The following is a 20,635-nucleotide window of genomic DNA, read 5'->3' on the forward strand; positions in this document are numbered from 1 at the left end:
AAGAAAGAAACTTTCAGAAAACCAGACAGAGTTACTAGAAATTTAAAATAGGATAGCAAAAATGAAAAATTCCAGAGAAGTAATGAAGGATAAAGTTAAAAAATAAAGAAAATAATACTTACAGAGCATTTACTATGTGCTAGGCTCTGGTCTACTGGTTTGTATTTATTATCTCATTTATTTACACCCCAAAACCCTATAAAATAGATATATTATTTTCCCTATTTTACAAGAGAAAAACTTAGGTCTACAGTTTAGTTTTCCCAAAGTCACATAGCTAGTAAGTAGCATAAAATGGGATTCAAATTCAGGAAGTCTAGTTCTAAAATCCAGGCTTTTAACTACTATACTACAGTAGAAAAAGCAAACAAATGGAAATTGGGGGTGAGAAAGACTGAAAAATTAAAGGATCAATCTAGGCATTCAACATCCAGAATAACAGGCGATCCAAAAAGAGAGGACAGAGAAAAATCAAAGAAATAATTCAAGAAATTTCCCAGAATGGAAAGATATGAGTGTCTAGAATAACAGGGGCCACTGAGTATGTAACTCAATGGATAAAATAAAGACCCACACCAAGGAAAATTACCTTGAACTTTCAGAACTCTGACTTTTTCCAAGAGAAAAAGAGGATCTGGAATTAGAATGGCATTACTGGGCTTCTCAAAAGCAATACTGGAAGCCAACAGCCCATGAAGCAATATCTTCAAAATTCTCAAGGAAAATGACTTCTCACCTAGAATACTTACCTAGTTAAACTTACATCAAAACAGTAGGAGGGTAGAATAAAGAAATTTTCAGTCTACCATGCAAGGTCTTAAAAACTTTATTTTCCATCCCACCCATATACCAAGAAGCTACTGGAAGATATGCTCCAGTAAATCAGTAAATAAACCAAGAAAGAGGAAGATCAGAATGATAGTGAAGGGAGATCTCGGACACAGAGGTATATAACAAGCCTAGGGTACCATCAGCATCCAGATCAGTGTGGCAAGTAGAGGGCTCTAATAACAAAATTGACAGAATACTGATGATTTGAACATACTGAGAGAAGAGTTTAGAAATGAATTAATGATAGCATTTAAGAATTAAAAAGAAGATAACAATTATTCACTTAATCATATCCTTCCTTTCATCTATGAAACACCTAACTCTGACAACTTCATTACTCTGGCAATATAAGAACTAAGTTCCTAAAGGTAAAGTTATCCAAATACAGGCTGAAAGAATCCTTTACATTTTAATTTTTTTCCCAAATGGAATCACAATGGTAAAAAAAAAATGAAAGTCTTAGAAGATCTGCTAGCTGTGTCATATTAGGCAAGTCATTTGGCATCTCTGAGCCTCATATACAAAAATATATACAAAAAGTGAAATAGTAATACCTAACCCAAAGCTTTATGTGCAGAATTAAAGAAAGAGATGTGAATATTCCCCCCATAATGCCAAGCACATAGTAAGCACTCAGTGCATGTTTGTTAAATCTGAATCATATTGACTGAAAGAGATAAAAACAGCAATTGGCAGACAGACTCCCTCCACCACGTACCTTCTGTGTTGTTGTGTTTGTTGTCTGTGTTGATGGTTTGGTGAAGGTTATTTTCACAGGAGACATGTGGGGTGGTAAGGAGTTGGCAATGCTCTGCATGATGTTGCTCATCTTAGGACTGCCACTCACAGGTACAGTGATCGTCTTTGAGACTGGAACAACAGCCTTTGGAACTTCCTTTAGGACAACGGGGGAGGAGCTAGAAGAGTTTGTTCGCCTTCGTTTTCTGGGTTTTTCATCTTCATCTGAACAGCTAACACCTGTAAGGCAGTGACAATATTGCTACATTTATAGCAATATAACCTTGTATTTCATACTTTATTTTTAAATCATTGCATCATCAGTCATCCTTGACCTCTCCCTTTGCCTCATGCCCAATCAGACAGTAAGTTCTATCAATCCTCCCTCAGGGAAGCTGTCTCTGAATGCCTTTCCTTTTTTCTTTAACCCTATGGCCATGTCAGGCCTTCTTATCTCCTGCCTGTATTTTAGCGACAACCTCCTAAAAGGTGTACGTGCTTCTAATCTCTCCACTTCCATTCTACCCTTCATCCTACTACCAGCTATAAAAATCTCACACATCTAATAAAGCCAATGCCCTGCCTCAAATCCTTTAGTAGTTTTTATCTCCCTACAAGATGAGGCACAAAAATCATTTCTTTATCATTCAAGGTCCCATATCTTTCTAAGAACACAATACCCTATTCCACCCACCTTATAATCCTGGCACACCAAACTGCTCACCATTCCCCAAAGCCACCTTATCACATATTCTATCCATCTGGAGTCTCTATATACTACTGTTCTTTGGGGAACACCACATACATTCAATGACCTCTTCATCATCCAGCAATCATCATCCTGCAAGCCATCTCCTTGGTGAAGCTTTCCCTTACTCCTCTAAGCAAAGCGAATTCATGTCTCCTCTGAGCTTAGAAAGCACTTTGTACATTCTCTTCTGTATCACTTACCCCATGGTAATGTGGCTGTCAGTCTGCACATCTCCTGTTATTAAGGGGCTCCCAAAGGACAACGACTAAGTCTTATCGGTTTGTTTCCCTGGTATAGTGTCTTGCACATATGAAGTTAGGTGAATGAATAATTATATCTCAAACTAATGTTGCCTGTGTGACTTCTGAGAATGAAACAATAAACTTCCTGTTACTTCAAACTATATATTGTGTGAAATGGTTTCTTCATGTCTGGGATTCACTTTCAACATTTAAAAAAACAATTAAAAAATAGACCTCTATGGTTATTTTAAAAGATTATCTTGGCTAAATCCACAGAAATCTGATATAAACTTAATATTCCCAGATTCTTAGTTTTTTCTTAATGCACTAAAGCCTCAACTGTTTTTGTACTTTTTAAAAAAATCAAGTGAGAAACATAAAACCTTGCAATATACATAGGAAATCTCTATAAAGCAGACATTTAAAAAAGCATACAGCATGACTCATGGAATTGGTAATAAAACATAACTCCTTATACCCTCAATTTTTAAACCCTAAGCAAGACTGAAAATGACCTAAAATCATTTGTCTAAAACAGCTAAGTCCACCTCTAAAAGCTACAAAGTTATAACTATACTGAGAAAAATGAAAGTCAAATATTAATGATCTCCAGTTGATGCCAAAAGCAAATCAATACTGACATAACAGATATTTAAAAAAAAAATGAACTGGACATTAAACTGCTTCACAGCGTAGAATCAAGGGGGTTAAAAATTGCAAATACATTTCAAAAAATTACAGTCAACTAGAAATATGAAAGGACTCTCTGGAATGCTTCACTGAATTTAACAGTTGAATGATATGGTACATAAATAATTTTTTAAAACACTACAAAGATTACATTATAGGAGTAAACACTACATAAATGACATAAGCACATTCCTTTAGTTTCTATTCACATTTCTATTCCATGAAAACCAAAACAAGTGAATCTTAGAGTATAGCACTGTTCAAGGCAGATTCCCCACAGAAAACAAAAAAGAAGTAATTTCTCAACCCCCAGAACTGATTAAAAAGCAATATATACTTAGTTACATGTAAAGAAAGGAATTCTTTACAACCTTCAAAAACTAACCACTGCTAATAGCCAGTGGACCAATGAATTAATCAGGAAGGCAGATCTAATCAGAGCCTATGCTGCAGCTTTTAGTCAAGATGGCCCTGATAACACTGAGAGTATCACTTACTTTTGACATAAACAGTACTTCCACTTGGCAAGACAACTACATTGGAGGCAGGGCTGGCAGGTCTTGGAGACTTAACCGTTGCTATGCTGCCACTTGGAACAGGGGTAGAGGTTGGGGTTGACGTGGTACTTGTGTAGGAATAGCAAACCACTACTGAAGGAACGATAAAAAAGTCTGCTGTTAACTTTCACCAAAACTGTCCATGCATACAGTAAAATTATTTTTTTTTCTGCAGGTCAATTTTAACACTTTTATATAATCAGAAGTTAGAGGCCAGTACTAGGTTAAAACGTATTAATAAGCTTTCCTGAAAATCATCACTTTACTAGGTTTCCCCCAAGTATTTCGCAGCTGTCTACAGGTGACACTGACAATGGAGAAGAGCACAGTTACAAAGAAACCAAGTTTAAAACTGAGAAAAATGAAAATCATTTTTCCTTCATGGCAGGAGTTGGACAAAAAGCATATACTTGTATTCTTTTTTAATACTAATAGCAGCATCGGTGATGGAGTGATGGATAATTTTTCCCTAACCATAGCAATTTCCAACTTGGCTCCTGGAGAGAAACAAGGTAAGTTTCTTTTATCATAAACAACTCACTAGTCACTTGCCATCTAAGCAGTGCAATAATAACTAAGGTAATGACAACATCATATTTCAATTTATTGAATAACAACAACAACAAGCAGAAGTAGTTCATAGGCACTATTTACTGAGTACCATACATTATGCTAAATCCTTTCCATATATTATCACTATCACACTACATCCTCATTTTAAAGATGAGGAACCCAAGGCTCACAGAAGCTAAAAAGACTTGCTGGAGGTCACAAAGCAAAGAAATGGCAAACTAGGATTCAAACATAGATTAGACTATTGAAAATTCTATATTCTTTCCAGTGAACCAGAGAGGTGGTAAATAGAAAAGACAAAAGTCGGAAGAGAAGAAAGATAGCTCTCCTGCAACAAAGAAAACAGGAACTCAGTGGAGGCCAAGTTTGCACACTGATAACTGTCTCTCCCTAAATATAGCTTCCTTCCGTGTAAAACAGAGTCTGGCATGTATGAAAGGAATGTCTCATTCTGCTCCACAACCCATTGCTAGTCAAGAAAAGACAATTCTGCAAAGTAATCTGACAACATTATTTTCAGGGTCATTTTCATGTAACACCAAACTAAGCTACCGAAGTCAACCCAAACATGCGCTCTCAAATTTAATATTACTCTTGGTGACCTCAGGAGACTCCAAGGATTTTTAAAGCATGTATCAATTATTAGATTAAATAATAAGAAAGCCACCCCCATCGGCCACGTAACCCCTAACAGATTCAGCACATTGACTGGAACAGAGAAGCAGCATATACCACTGATTCCAGAAGACAAAAACAGAGCTTTATTTTCTGAAGTATCAGTTCAGCATCTTTCTTCAGCAGATAAATGACTTCTATCATCTTATTAATTTTCCATGTCACCTGTTAAGGCCTCTTATCCACTTCTAACAAGACACGCTCATATCAAAAATTCATTCCAAGAAGGTTTTTCGCAATTTTGTGATTAATATAATTCACACTTTGAACAAAAAGGATATTTAATTTTGGCTGAGACTAAAAACTTGGCAGTTTCTCGTTTCAGAACAAGTGTTGCTCATTATGTTTCACAACTTTTAAACACTGGACAAAAACAGATGAAAAATAAGACAACTTTTCTTGAAGAATCTGAGAAAAGTCATTTCTACACACAGAACTATTTCTCTACTCACCTTCCTTGCTTCCTGTTTCTGCAGGCACTGGAAGAGATGCATTGTGCTGGATAGCTGCATTGGCAACAGCATTAGCTGTTACAGTGAAGGCAGTTTGGGGAACCAGCCGAGGCATCAGGGGTACCAATCGACGACCTTCAATGGACCATTCTGAAGAGCTATTAGGTCCAGACATACTAAACAAAAAAGAAAACACTGCTACAAGAGTTCTCAATTGCTAAAAATGAAGCAAATATATACACTCAAATATAACTTTTTAAATTATAAAAAGTGCCCTGAGTGAACAGGAGAGGCTTTATTTTAAGCAAGCAAGATCAAAATTATGAATAATAATCAGAATTCAAGGAATTTCACACACACTTAGATTTTTACACATTTTATTCCATAATCTGAATCTTATAATGAACATAATTGAAACTATGAAAAACTGTCCCATGCCTTTTAAATAAATAAACATTATTTTCATTAGTTTAAATCTGGTATTGCTAATGAAAACTAGTATTTCTACTAACTTTTAGAACTTAATGTTATAATTAAGCTAAAAAGGTAAAAAGTACTCATTATTTCAAAAATCAGATTTTCCTGAATAATTAAGGATGGAATTCATTGAACTTTTGTAAAATTATCCTAACTGCCTGCATGGCCAGAGGTTCTAAGGCTTTCAAACAAGGGAAACTGAGGCAGTAAACGAGGGAGACTAGGTACTGGGGGATAGAAGGGAGCTGTATATATCACCGCATGTGTCACTGACAATGTGTTATATTACTATCCTTCCTGTTAAAAAAAGTATACTAGATGCGAGGACACTGCAAGAAACCTGCCACTACTTTAATTTTACTTATTTATACCATTCTTCACTCTAAGGAATGTTTGAGGCAATTGAACTCTACCCCTAAGCAGACATTATTATCAGTTTTACTCAATTTCTTGAGCAAATTTTATCCTAGGAATCCAAACAGAGGTTGAAATATGAAATATGTTCACTTCCCTTGGCTTGGCTCCACAAAAGGTAGTGGTATCATTTTTCCTGACTAATGATTAGTGTCGAGGTTTAAAATTCACCCAGAATCAATCAGTCAATCAACCTCTTCACTAAGTCAGAAGTATTTCTGCACCTTTTTCAAAACCAAAGATTCTACAACCCAACCTAGAGTTTAAGATTCCGTAGGTCCACTGATTCTTCAAATTTAGACAGAGTACACAAAAGCCCTTGTTAGTGGATAGTGGAATAATGATGATGGTAATGATGATAATTAACATCAATTAGCACTTAGTATATGTGAGGCATTGTTCTAAACATTTTACATGTATTAACTCATACAATTCTTTCAATCTTATGAAATTGGTAATATTATTATCTCCATTTTTAAGATGGGAAAACTGAATTACCAAGAGGTTAAATAACTTGCTTATGGTCACACAGCTACTAAATGTCTCCTTCAACAAGCATACATCATGCTACTGAAAACAACTGCCACATCACAAGTGGAAGGTATAAAAATTTTCAAATGTGTTTTGTCTAACTTTTGCCTTTGAATTATACTAAGTGGGCACTGCTGTCTAATCACTAGTAACTTTCACTGAATGGAACAAATAAATTACTTTACAACTTGAGAAGAATTTACACTCAGTCAAGAAAGGAGTTTCTAGGAGTTGATGAATTCAGTTGAGTTACAGTGGGAAATCTGCAAATTCCTTCATGGTATAACATAGTCCTACCTAAGATATGGGAAAGAGGGATTCTTAAGACCCCAATAACCCTCACAAATTTGTTATCACATAATCTCCAATTGATGCTAGTTCTGAAACAAAATTCCTACAAACAAGAAAGAGAAACAGAAACAGACCTATTGCTAATTGTCAAAGGAAAAAATTCTAAAAGCTATTCAGCATTTTCTTGGCTTACTCCTATTTTGCTATCATTTTATTAGAATATCACTACTAAATTTGCTTGGTGAGAGTTTACCATACAAATAAAGTGATGTCTACACTTACCTGGTACATTGTTAAATGGTGGCAGAAATTATGGAAGATTAATAATTTAAAATACATGAATATATATGCTATTGAAAGGACAGAATTTGCAGTGCAAAAGATACAACTGCAACTTTTAGAAAGATCTATAAATCTTCCAAATTTCTACTCAGGCAAACATGCTCAAACTTTTTTTAAGTGAATGAAAAATTAAACATCATGTTAGAATTAGATCAAAATTCCTATTTTGCTTACTAATGAGGGTGTATATATGCATTAGTTGCACAAATCATCTAGATAGAATTTTACAGGTTTCTGTAAACATCTTATTCCAGGGCTTTCCTGAGATTCCTAAGTTTCAAAGAACTCCTCTCTATTTATACTAAATATAGCAAGGGAGGGTGGAAACCTGGCTCCAGCCCCTTTTCTGAGAAGTCTAACAAGATACTAGTGGAACTACCTTGGCCCTCTCATCCTTTGGTATGCAGCGCACCAGCATGAAATCCTCATCCTCACATAGAAACTCAAACAGTATCCCATGAATGTCTGGCTGATGGAAAAGGAGTTAAGAGAATAGTAATTCTGGATAGCCACTTTATTTAGATACAATGCTGGCAAGAGTGGCCCAATTAAAAACTGTGAAGCCCCTTGACATTCCAGGCTTTAATACTATAATATTCTGACATGTTTCAAAACTGATTAGAGTATCAAACTTAATAAATGGTCTCGTGCCAAATAATAAACACGTGTTATGGTTCAAGCAAGGCTTTTCTTTGATCCCAGACACTCCACTCCTTTTGTTTCCATCTCCTTTGTGCTCAACCTTCTTGGCTTTCTCTTTACCTTTCAACCACATTCCTTCTGGCCTAAGCTGCTGTTTTGAGTGGGGGAGGGAAGGGAGAGGAGAAAGGGAATGCAGTCAGTTCAGATGCATTCCTCCTTGGCTCAAGTTACTTTTTTCAGGCTCAGAGTTTGAAGCCCTCCTATCGATAATCTTTAACACTAGGTTCTGTTACTACTTCTGAGGGAAAGAGGGCAGAGGAGACGGACAGAATGAGGGATTTATGTCTTCCGCACCATTCCCCACTCATTGACCCTTGGGCTCAACAAGTAAATACGACATCTGGTCGAACTAAAACCACAACATAAAATATTAAAACAGGAGTATAGAAAGACCTAAGTAGCTTAAAATTATACACTGAAGTAAATGGTTTTCAAAAAATTAAATTTATGTGTTAAAGAACTCAGAAAGGAGAGAAAAAAGAGGAAACAGGTAGATAGAAGCCAACTCTCAATTATCCATGCTAACAGAGAGAGGAGGGAAAGGGAGAGGTCAAACAGATCAAAGAAACTGACATATTATCCAAAAATACTTTGGCAAATACTTGTAAGTTCTTCCATCAAACCTCTCCCAGGACAACTAACAAGTAGTAAAATGAGTAATTAAAATTTTCACCTCCTCTCCCTTCCCACCCTCTGACTAGAGGTACTTTCAAGCAGCAAAATAGCTAAAGGGTAGGCAGTATTAGGAAGGAAGGGGAGGAGGGGAAGAGAAGTAAAAGCAAGGGACACGGTTAATTCATAAATGGAATATGTGCCCCTGAATAATTGAGAGCTTCAATTTTGCAATAAATACAAGAAAAAGCCTGAAATAATAATAACCTATTTGCATACCTGTAACTTGGTCTTTCACCCAAATATAAGGATAAATTCATTCTTTAAAGGGGAAAAAAGGAAAAGGAGACTAAATAAGTGTTATCTTTAAGTATGAAACTGGTGCATCAACTTACAACTAATTGCCCCACAATACTGTTCCAATGCTTTTAAGGTACTAATTTTGTCTCTAAGTGCCTCTGAATGCAAACTATTATTTACTTCTTTATGACCTAGCACATAAGTTTCCTATTACAAGTTCTCAAATTAGAATCTAGGCTCAGTTACTATTTTTAGAGTATCCCAATTTAAAAGTTTAGAGCATTTAAAGAAGGAACACAGTATGTGAATGTTTTAGCCATGTTGGCCTAACAAGTAAATACCTAATGATGCTAGAGGAAAATTTTCAAATTTCTACAGTGCATACATACCAACCACTGAAAAATCTCCAAATTCAAACAGCTTAACTTTCAAACTACACAGTTAAAAAGGTAGCACCCCATTTTATCAGTCAAGTAAAATCAGTAACATTAAAGCACCACATGAAGCTAATGGATCTTCAGGGTCAATACAATACTGCCAATTGGGTTAAAAGCATTATTTATTACATTATGGAAACGTATTGAATTTTTTCCTTTAGTTTTATTTCACATTAAAACATAAAAATAAAAAACAGATGAATATTCTATAACATACCTTATTTTATAAAATGTTCCTACCATATTGCATTAACATTTAAAGGATAATTTCTGTTCTTTTCTGTTTTTCAGGAGGCACTGTCTCCATACATACTCTGTTAATGCTCAGTCTGTGTCTTCCACCACCCTCCACCCCATCTATCAAATAGTTATAATGATCTGAAAACAGTTTGATAAGAATCCTTTACAATTTTATTTTTTTGGCTTTTCAAAGTAAATTAAGGTATACTGTAGTCATATTTCTTAAAAGCAGAACATATATTTTACAATCTTTTTGCTGAATCTCAAAATACATGAAATATTAGTCAGTTATCAAAAAATTTATAATGCCTATTTATAAAGCAATATACATATCAAATACTATTACAAAGTAACTCTAAGGGGCTGTCAAATTTGGGGAGCACACTACTTTCTTATTGAACTTTGCTTCAAGTAAAGGAATCATCTGCTAAACTGTGGAGGCCTTTAGTTATATAGAGATTACATTGCAACAGGATTTGACCTGAGTACTTAAAGCTTGCCTAACCAAATGCAAAAACATAACCAATTGAATAAATAGTTAACACAGCTATGGTCAGGATCCCTGAGTACAGAGATATTACTATCAAGATAAAAGACTCAGGAATCTGCTACACAATAGGAAGACTTTCAAAACTACGGTATACTACGTCATGAAAAATCAGGGGTGGTATGACTAATGGCTTACTTATGTGCAATTGTTGTTAACCGTTCATCGTTTACTGCTCTCCGAACTTCAGCACGGTGGCGCTCTGTTGAGATGCTATGAAAAAAAATAGCCATTATAGAACTCTGCCAAGCAGGCAGCTCTTTTCTATACTTTTATTAATGTTTAAGTCAACATTTTGCTTGTGGGGGGGGACAAAATTGATTTGTAAAAAGATATAGACAGGGGCCTAATATATATCTTCAAATGCTTTAATTAAAGTCATAGAAAAGGATTCAGAATGATTCTGTGTAACTGCAGAGAGAATTAGTTACAAATTAGAAATCACAGGAAGACAAATTCAGCTTGATATCAAGTCATTACGTCCAAAACTCAGAAATATCAGACCATGTTCAAGATTAGCAGAGGTTCCTGTTATCTAAATGTAAAAAGCCACTGAATGACCCCTAATCATGGTTACTGAGAAGAGGATTTTGGCACTTGGAAGAAAGTCTTCTAAAGTCCTTTCTAAAGCTTAAGAGTCTATAATTTTATGTTTAGTGAATATAATAAAGAAATGAAAGTGGCAAGATAATGTTTCCTGTAGCTATATGCTATGAAACTTGACACTAGGATATTACTCCTTTATTACTCAACATTTGAGCTGTGTGTCTTCTACATTGTATCATGTTACCACTATAGTAAAAATGTACTTATGTTGATCCTGATTAAATACATGTAAAGTTAAATCTAAACAACTGAAAAAAGGCTATACCCATTCCATTCATAAATACTCAATAAAGTGAATAGCACCCTTAAAAGTGTAATCTTTATTGCTAAGTTAAATCTATACCACGGACTAAAATATTTAAGGGGCTGGAAAGCAGAAATTTATGAGGCAATATAAACAACAAACAAAAAATATAAATTGTTAAGTATGGAGGCAATAAGACTGACGATTTGGCTTAATAACATCCCTATTTTAATGTTAATTAAATGCAGGGGAAAAAATCTCTTCCCTATTTTCACTTAAAAAAAGAATAGGACAAAATGGTCTTAAATGTAGAAAGGAAACTTCAGTTAAAACAGAACTGAATTTACTGAGAAAGCTCAAGATGTTAAGAATGGATCAAGGTAAAGTATCAAAGAATCCCTTTCACCAGAATTTTTTTAATGAATTTTTTTAACTCTAGTGGGAAGCTGAAGGGATAAACTATCCCTAAGGCTATGACACTCAATCACCACCCATTTCTATAAATTAAGACAACAACTTCCTAGTGTCTCCTTCTACCCCCTAACAAATGCCACTGGGCCACTCTAGATCTTCCTATCCAGTCGCTGCCAGCTCTTCTTTCCTTCACCCAGGTCAAAAATACCTCCCTTTTCCAAGCGGCCCAAACCTAAGATAACCTGCCTTAAACCTTTTCTGATTAGATTACATAATAAATGGTAAATTACAAAATTTTCTGTAACAAAGCACACAACTGGGATGGGATCTCTAAACACCAACAACTTGACACCTCTGTCTTCACCTTAAGAGTGAAAAGTATTGAAACACCTCAAAATGAAATTTCTAGACTCATCTCTCACAAACTTTTATGATAATTTACCTAAGAACTTTTGAGAGTTCTCCAAGAAGATCTTTCTTTTCCTTGGTGAGATCTCCCTGTGCCCGAAGTGCACTGATAACTCCAGCATATGCCTCCAATTCTAGAAGAAGAAAATTATTTTATCAAGATAGGCCATCAATATTTAAGTACTATGGCTACATAGAGTGAAACTTCAGGGCAGGAAACCTAAAAATCAATATGCAAATATTTCATTAATGTCCTCTCAAAAATTTTATCTAAAACCATAGGTTAAAATGTGGCTTTTATAATCTTATTTTCTTTTTGACTGCCTCACAGAAGTCATGTATATAAAAAGTTTAGGTAGAAAAATCTAATGGTAAATATTTCGTCTTATGCATCATCCTGAAGAACATTCAAGTCAGATGCTACCAACACCTGGGAACAGGTTCCAAGTGATATAATAAGGCTGATGAGAGAAGTTTTTAGCATTATTGATAGGTACCTTTACTGGCCAAACTTTGAAATAATTCCTTAGGCTTGCCTAAGAATTTGACCTATATTCTATCTGTGAATAGTGTGCAAGTGTAAAACTACTGGATCAAGAGTCAAATGACCAGATTCTGGCTCCAGCACTGACACTAGTTGTGTGACCTTGGACAAGTCCTTTCTCACCTCTGATCCTCAGTTTCTTTATCTAGAAGACACTTTGAAGGTACCTTCCATTTCTATGATCCTCTGCATCTATAAAAACCACCAGCAAAATGACTAAGGCAGATTAGCACACATGAATTGCTCTTACAGCAATCAGGACATAATACACTGAACCCTAATGCCAGACAGTTTCATTTCACTAACTTTCCACAGCAACAACTGTTATTTAATGAAACTGTCAGTTTACCTAGTAGTGGTTAAAATATAAAACCAAAAAGCCCTCAATGGCTCCCAATGAACCATGCCTGCCTCTCAGTGTACTTCCTTGTGTACTACCTTCCAATAGTCCCTCCCACACTGACTCTGGGCTTGGCATGTGACTTGATTTGGCCAATGGAACATCAGCATACATGATGCAAATAGCAGCCTTGGACACAGGACCTTGCTCTCTTGTAAGCTTGAGATCACCAAGCTATGAAGAAGCCCCGGATGAAAGGTCACATGGAGAGAGAGGCCCAGCCACCTCAGCTGAGCCCAATTAACCAGCTAAGCTACCAGCTGAATAGAGCCACATGAGAGAGCTCAGGCAAGACAAGTAACCCATAGAATCATGAGAAATAATAAAATAGTTGTTTCAAACCATTAACACTATGAGACAAGTATACCTGAGCAAAACAAAATGATGAGAAATAAGTGTCCAGACTACAGTTATCTTCTTACTCAATTCAAGTTGCTACCGTACTTGCCAACGCCTTACATACAACAGATACTGAATATTAGCCAAATAATTAAGGCATGCATACCTGCATCCAAGGTACTACACCAACAATAAAACAGCAGCCTCATTCAGTTCATATTATTCACAGTTCTATCAAAAAAAAAGACTTTATATAGAAGAGTGAGCTTAAATAGAAATGTCTGGTCCAACTGAATTATCCCATGTGTAAACATCCTGCATGTTCAATCTAGGCTGGATATTACGTAGATGTTTCATGTGGTCTCTCTGGAAGGCCAAACTCTGCTTCTCTGGAGTAGTGAAGGAAATACTTTGTTCCAGGAAACATATATTTCAGCTTTTACCAGGACCTAAAGTAGAGTTCAGAAAGACACTGGGGATAACTAAGAAACCACTATATCTAAATGTTTATGCCCCATTTATGGAATATTTTATTCAACAAATCAGTATTGAGTCCTATTATATATACCAGATAGTATGCTAAATCCTGCCCTTAAGAAGTTAACTCTAGAATAAAGCTACAGTGAAACAAGTCATCAGACAATTCTGATACAGTGGTAAAGGCACAGAAGAAAAATACATCATCTAGTCTGGAAGCATAAGCTTTAATCAGAAAGAGAACTGTGCTCTAGGCAGGCAGTGGGGGAAATGCAAATGTGCAAAAGGAACAGAGAGAGTAAAAGAGCATATAATGTTTCACAGAGACATTAAACTTCCAGTAATAGTCAGTGACTATTTTGAGAGTTTTACACTAGGGAAAGTAAAAATATGTCCATACTTGGTTAGTTGCTAATTCAAACCAAACTAATTGAACACTACTACTACAAGGTACCATGGAGAATCTTTATATGAACAAAACAAAATCCTTATCCTCAAGATGATTAAAATCCAACAAGGATAAAAATGGAAAAACTGTTTGGGGCCAGACTAAGAAAAGCCACCATTTCCAGTCTAAAAAGTTTTTGATAGAACTCAGTGATTGATTAAATATGGAAGGAATGGCAGAATGAAAAGAATCAGGTTTTTCAGTTTCCAAGATATTTAGTAGAATGGCAATACCATAAAAAGAAACGGAGAGGTCAGAGAGAGGAAGTGGTTTGAGGAAAAACTTCACTTTTGGCCTGTGGAATTTATGATGATCAAAATTTCACTATTTCACAATATTTCAAAAAAAGTGAAATTAACTGAAGAAAGACAAAGATTCTTGACATCTCAAGTCTCATTCCAAGTCCAACTAAAAAGTCATGCACAAAAGAGGTGGCAACCTCACACAAAACTGTAACTCAGAACAGTTCTCATAGCTACACAATCCAATGCATACCTCCCCCCTTCATTCAATGAGAAACTCACTCATTGTAAAGAACTTTTACTAGCTTCCCAACCTCATTCACATTTGTGGATTTCACTTGATGAGAATCCTAATTCTGACAAATATCAAACTCAGTTGAATTTCTGGTATTATTTTTGGTACCATTCTATTACAGTGTTAACTCTAATGACACATAAGTATAACAAAATAACACACGAAAAAATACAGGAAACAAAAGATTTGCCAAACTATTTTTATGAAGCCCTCAACCCTTTCCATTTAAAAAAACCAGCCATTCAATTATACTATAGTTCATAAAGCCTCATGTAAGAGTTACAGTTCAGGAATGGTCATAAAAAAATAGGGCAGGGGAGAGGCAGGATAGAAGGAAGGAAGCATTTATCTATCACTGGTATGTTCTGTGTGTCATAAAGAAATTCTCTATCCCAATTTCTCTACAATTAAGTAAAGTTTAGCATCTGATGTTAAAATAATTTATAACATTTTTTAAAAGAATTGTTTTAAAACGAATTCTTTTTTTTTTTTGCGGTACGCGGGCCTCTCACTGTTGTGGCCTCTCCCGTTGCGGAGCACAGGCTCCGGACGCGCAGGCTCAGCGGCCATGGCTCACGGGCCCAGCCGCTCTGCACCATGTGGGATCTTCCCGGACCGGGGCACGAACCCGTGTCCCCTGCATCGGCAGGCGGACTCTCAACCACTGCGCCGCCAGGGAAGCCCCTTAAAGCTAATTCTTAAAATATTTTAAGCTAATTTTTAAATGCAGTACGTTCTCTAAACTTCGGACCTAGAGCTAGTGTTTGAAAGCTATTCAAAGGTTTCACTGTTATGATAATGAGCCAACGGGTGGGGAGGCAGTCTTTCCGCAAATCACTCTCAAGGCTCACCTCCCAAAAGAAGGGTCATTGAAGATGATGTTACCCTCAAGGAAGGCTGTTTCCTTTTGTATAGAAGCAGCTCTTCAGCAATATTACCCACACAACTCTGACTAAAATTAAGGATAAATTTAGACTTAAAGGTTACAATTTTTATATTCAAACATAATCTCTTGATTCAAGGTCCCAAAAGCCCAGAAACTCTAATGCAATCAACTTCAGTTGTCATCTGCAATTATTTCAGCTATGAAATAAATAAAAATCCAACTTTATAACTGGTAACTAGTAAGTTAGAGCAATTGCATATAAGTGTGTAGAGAATCACCCTCGAATTACTAAAAGTTTGGATATAAGGTTAAAAAAAAAAAAGGAATAATTGACTCCCAAAAAAACCAACCCACCCCAAAACAAAACAAAAAACCTCTCTAGAGGTGCCAAAATACAATGCTAAGTAGTTTAAAATATAGAAATCCTCATAGTGGCCTAAGGGGAAATAAAAAGGGCAAAGGTTATTAGCAGGCAGGGCCATATTTGCTTTGATTCAGATTTATGCACAGGAATTCCCAACAAAGATTTCCTTTGAAGAAAAGATTCACCTGCAAATAAATAAATGTCTGAAAGCAGCTGCTTTAAAATGCTATATACTCATATGTCAGGCACTGTGATAGGCCCTTTTTATATACACTTAAACTTATGAGGCAGATATTATTGTCCTTCATTTACAAAAGTGTCAACAAATTTAGGGAAATGAAACAACTTGTCCTTGGATCATGTCGGTCATTAGTAACAGGACCAAGACCCCAGGTCTATCTGAATTCAAGGTCCACACTTTCCCTTTCAAAGTCATAGATATCTAAATAATTCCTATCCACTGCCAAAACATCTAATATTCTTTTTCAAATTACTTTTTCATTTACTGAGTCTCTACTATGTGCCGGCCTGAGACTATAGTGGTAAATAACACAAAAAGGTTCCTTCTTGGACCTTACAGTCTAAGGCTGCATTTCTCAACCAAGGATACTCATGTAAACCACAGAATAAAGAAAATGATTTGAATAACTCTTTTTTTCTCAATTTTCCCAAGGATAATACATACCATTCTAGATGCATGAAGAAAAGTTAGTTCATTACATACAATGGATAACTTAGTATTAGGGCTTAATTCTCTCCCTAAATGCCAGTTGAGAAAGGCTGCTCTAAAGGAAAAGAAGCACTAAATAATTCATTACAGGCGTAAATGGTGTTTTATTACTGAAAGTAAAATATAATTTGTTAAAGTCAGCATAGCTTACATTAACTTAGAATTCAGAAACAGTATGTAATTCACACATACATTCATGAAGGTTAAAAGTATGTTAACATGAGACTGGAATCCTATTCCCTGGGTTGAAATTCTGACCCCATGACTTACTATCAGCATTACTTCGGGTTCTAAGCTTCAGGTCTGTCACCTGTAAAATGGGGACAAAAGAAGAAACATACCTATCTTTTTGGTTTGAATGAAGATTAAATGAGATGCTGAATGTAAAGGACTCAGAATAGCCCAGTAGCCCTGAAGAACTTTTAGCTGCTATTATTATTAATATGATTCATGCATCTACTGTGTACAAAGCACTATACAAAGCAGTAGGGAAATAACAGAGTAAGACAAGAACTATACCTCTAAAGAATTTCTAACCATCATGAAATATGATATCCATGCAAACAGCCATGACCCAAACAGAAAGGGAAAAGGATCACAGGGAGGCATGAAACATCAAAAATGAAAATCATACCCAATTTTCGAAGAATCCTTTTGCATTCATCCCTGCTGAGATCCAAAAGCGTTGGCCACACAACAGGCATTGCTGCTTCTTTTTGGTAGCCCCAAAGAGCTTGTCTTCCCTACCAAAACAAAAACCAAAAACTCAAATTACGAAAGTACATTCAAAAGCCCGCTCACGTGGAGATCCACACGCTAAGAAGCAAAACCAGTAAGAATATCTCACAATCCTATTTCACCTCCATGCTTTCCAACTTCTGACAAATGAAGAATTTAACCATATGCGAGCTTACTATTCCAGCCTATCATAGTAGAAAGAGCATAGGCGTTGGACACATATAGGTTCTAATTCAATCTTTCAACTTACTGGCTGTGTGATCCTGGGTAGATTGGCCTATCTGAACATAAACTTTACACATCTGTGAAACAGAGATTTTATCAATCAGTTTGTTATGAGGATTAATTAACAGTGTATGTGAAGTTCTTATCCTAGTGGCTGACACATTATTTCATAAACAGGTGCCACTACCTGTGTAACCTTGGGCAAGTCACTTGACTTCTGCCGGCTTTCTCATTATGAGCTACATGAAATAAAATACGTAAAGTTCCTAGCACGTTAAGTGGGTCAATGGAACTTAATATAGTACTTTCTCCTCGAGTCTTAACAATGAAACATGAATTTACACCCAGCAGTCCTCAAAAAAACATTTACCAAAAGTTTAGATGTCAGGAACTTGGTACTGGGAATTCCCTGGTCTAGAGAAAAAGACAACAGCGCTGGGCCCTTGCACTATACCTGCTTAGCACACAGCAGATCCTCTGTAAATATCTGTTAAATAAACAGATGAATGACTGAGAAGAGCAAGTAATATGAATGAATGAATGAATGAGCGAGTGAATGTATGAATAAGCGAGCTCAGTGTCTCGTCTAAGAGTCAGGCATCGACCCGTAATAACTGCTATCTCACGTTCCAAGAGCTGGGACTGCTAACTCCAACTCCACGCCATAAGTTGAACCCCCTCCCCCTACTTCCCATAGTCCTCTCATCTAAGAACCAACCCAGAGCAAGGAGAACTGGAGTGCGCGCCCCAGCCGGCAGAATGACATAAAGAAAAGGGGTGGGGAGGAAGAAGGGGCAGAGCCAAAGGAATCCGCTCCCTCCACAAGCCAGTCCCCGCCTCCCGACAGGATCTTGGAGGCGGCCGGTGGCCGCCGGAATCAAGCACCACGTCACAGCATCCCGACGCGTCCCCGCCGGCGGACCCCATTGCGGGGCCGCATCGCACTGGAAACCTGGGCAGAGGTTGCCGGAGCCCGCTCCGAGAACCGGAATCCTGTCTAATCCTCCCCCGACTCAAGTGTCAAGGAGGCAAGCCCGCCCCGCCCCCTCCCCAAACACGCACTCTCTCGCAGCACCACAACAAGAGCAGCCCGCCCACCCTCCTCACCGGTGCCGCTCAGCGCTCACCCCAATGTCTCACGACCCAAGCCCTCTCAGGACCAGTAGCTGGAGTCAGGGGCTCCGGCAAGCATCAGCGCTTCTCTCCCTCCTCAGCGGAGAGGACAACGGAGAGAAAGAGTAGACGCTCGGACAGCCAGGCAGACGACAGAGACTCACTGGGAGGCCCCCAGAGCTGGACCCAAGCAATCTCAGCACCAGGCCTGCCAGAGTCCCCCTCAGCCCACCTCGGGAGCCCCACGATCCCGTTAGGAGACAACGGAGGATGGGGTTGGGCGCCCCAAGCCGGGCTCCGAATGCTTGGCCCGGCGCTCTTCCAGACTGGCTATCCTGCCAGTTCTTCCCAGCACCCTGTCTAAGAATCACCCACCTGCCCGGCCTTTCTGGGCTCATCTAAAAGGCTCCTCCGCCAAGACTAGGGGACACCAGGAATTGGGTTTGTTTGCTGTGCCTCAGAAGGGGCAAGATGGCGACAGGTATCAAGGCGCAGGCGCAGCCGCGCGCTGCCAGTCGGGAGGTGTAGTTCGCCTTTCCCGCCTTTCGGAGAACGGACACCAGAAGGCCTCCATTCTTCTGTCCCTCTTTTCCGGCACGTTTTGAAAGGAAAGGAGAGACATCGCGAGGGGTGCTGGGAGTTGTGGTCCGAACCCAAACTCCCTCCTCTTTCGCTCTTGGTGTGCACGCGCAAGGAAGGCTGGGATTGTAGTTTCCTTGGCTTGTCCTCCACACCCTCCTCTCCGGCTTCGCGCGCCTCGCCTCCGCCTGCAGCCTCCCAGCCAATGGGCTGCGCTCTCCGCTACGTGCGGCGTCACACGTAGCGGTCAAGATGGCGTTGGTAGCTAGAGCTGAAGGTTCCCCGCGACCTTTATTCTAGGGGGGGGTGAGGGACGGTGGGAAAGCACGTTAATCCCTGAAGCGCCGTTGAGGATTAGGATCGGATTCCTCAAGAGTCTTGGGAGCAATTATCAGCGGCCTCCAGCCCCGTCAGACGCAGCTCGAGGAGAGAGAATACACGCTACGACACCTGACACAGTGGACATCGCAGTTGCGCGTACCCGATCTGGGGGTTGCGGAGTTGCAAGTAGAGAAGAGGAACCCGAGCGTTCTCAACTTTGGGTTTCTCCGCGTGTGAAGTAGGAATGATAGTGCTATATCTGTCAAAGGCAAGAAGGAGAAGGGATTTATTTGAGGCCCTGCGACGTGGTAGGTTCACCCTTCAGCCTTTGTTCGTGTTTAATCACAAAACAGTTGTGTGAAGAGGGTATTGTTGCCCCTGTTTTACGGATGAGAAAAGGGGCCCAATATACAAATAATCGCGGCCATAAGATCGAAGCCAGTAACTGCTACTGTTGAAGATCCAATCAAGTTTTGTGATTGCTCTCCCTTTTAAATTTTATACTTTGGGAGACATCGGATATGGTAAAAATACTTAAATGGAAAGGAGTTTTTAATGTGCTTTATGATATTAACAAAGTTTTATTATAAAATGTTAGGTTAATATTACCCTATAGGGATGTTGTGATACACAAAGTAGAGAAAAGTTATTTGTAAATTTTGGACCACTATACAAACGTGTGAGACTGTTCATGTTCTTGAATCTCCATTGTAGGTTAGGTTAGGAAGAAAAAATAAATAACGGCATTTGTGTACTATTTGCCCATTAGCTAAAAATCCTCTCTGAGTCCCAGGAAAATTATTGTTGAAACCCAAGTCTGCCCCTTCAGAAAGTCAGGAAGTGGGACAAATAGTCTTCCG

The 20,635-nt window shown here is 38.0% G+C and overlaps 1 protein-coding gene across 9 annotated transcripts in view; it reads right to left on the reverse strand.

Moving 5' to 3' along the window:
• The window catches only part of EMSY (EMSY transcriptional repressor, BRCA2 interacting), an 82,598-nt gene extending 63,239 nt beyond the window's left edge, over nt 1-19,359 (reverse strand). For 2 of the 9 annotated variants that reach the window (XM_032640471.1, XM_032640468.1), the window contains exons 1-8: nt 19,251-19,359; nt 17,434-17,542; nt 12,109-12,208; nt 10,541-10,615; nt 9,158-9,199; nt 5,510-5,685; nt 3,750-3,902; nt 1,550-1,809 (exon numbers count right to left, since the gene is read on the reverse strand). In XM_032640471.1, coding sequence (XP_032496362.1) covers nt 1,550-1,809; nt 3,750-3,902; nt 5,510-5,685; nt 9,158-9,199; nt 10,541-10,615; nt 12,109-12,208; nt 17,434-17,503 — 876 coding nt within the window. In that variant the 5' untranslated portion in view covers nt 17,504-17,542; nt 19,251-19,359. The remainder of the gene's footprint in view (nt 1-1,549; nt 1,810-3,749; nt 3,903-5,509; nt 5,686-9,157; nt 9,200-10,540; nt 10,616-12,108; nt 12,209-17,433; nt 17,543-19,250) is intronic. The other 7 variants (XM_032640473.1, XM_032640475.1, XM_032640469.1 and 4 more) reach the window with 6 other exon arrangements.
• Between the last annotated feature and the right edge of the window lie 1,276 nt (nt 19,360-20,635).

Source organism: Phocoena sinus, chromosome 8 (assembly GCF_008692025.1).
Source record: "Phocoena sinus isolate mPhoSin1 chromosome 8, mPhoSin1.pri, whole genome shotgun sequence".
Lineage (NCBI taxonomy): Eukaryota > Metazoa > Chordata > Mammalia > Artiodactyla > Phocoenidae > Phocoena > Phocoena sinus.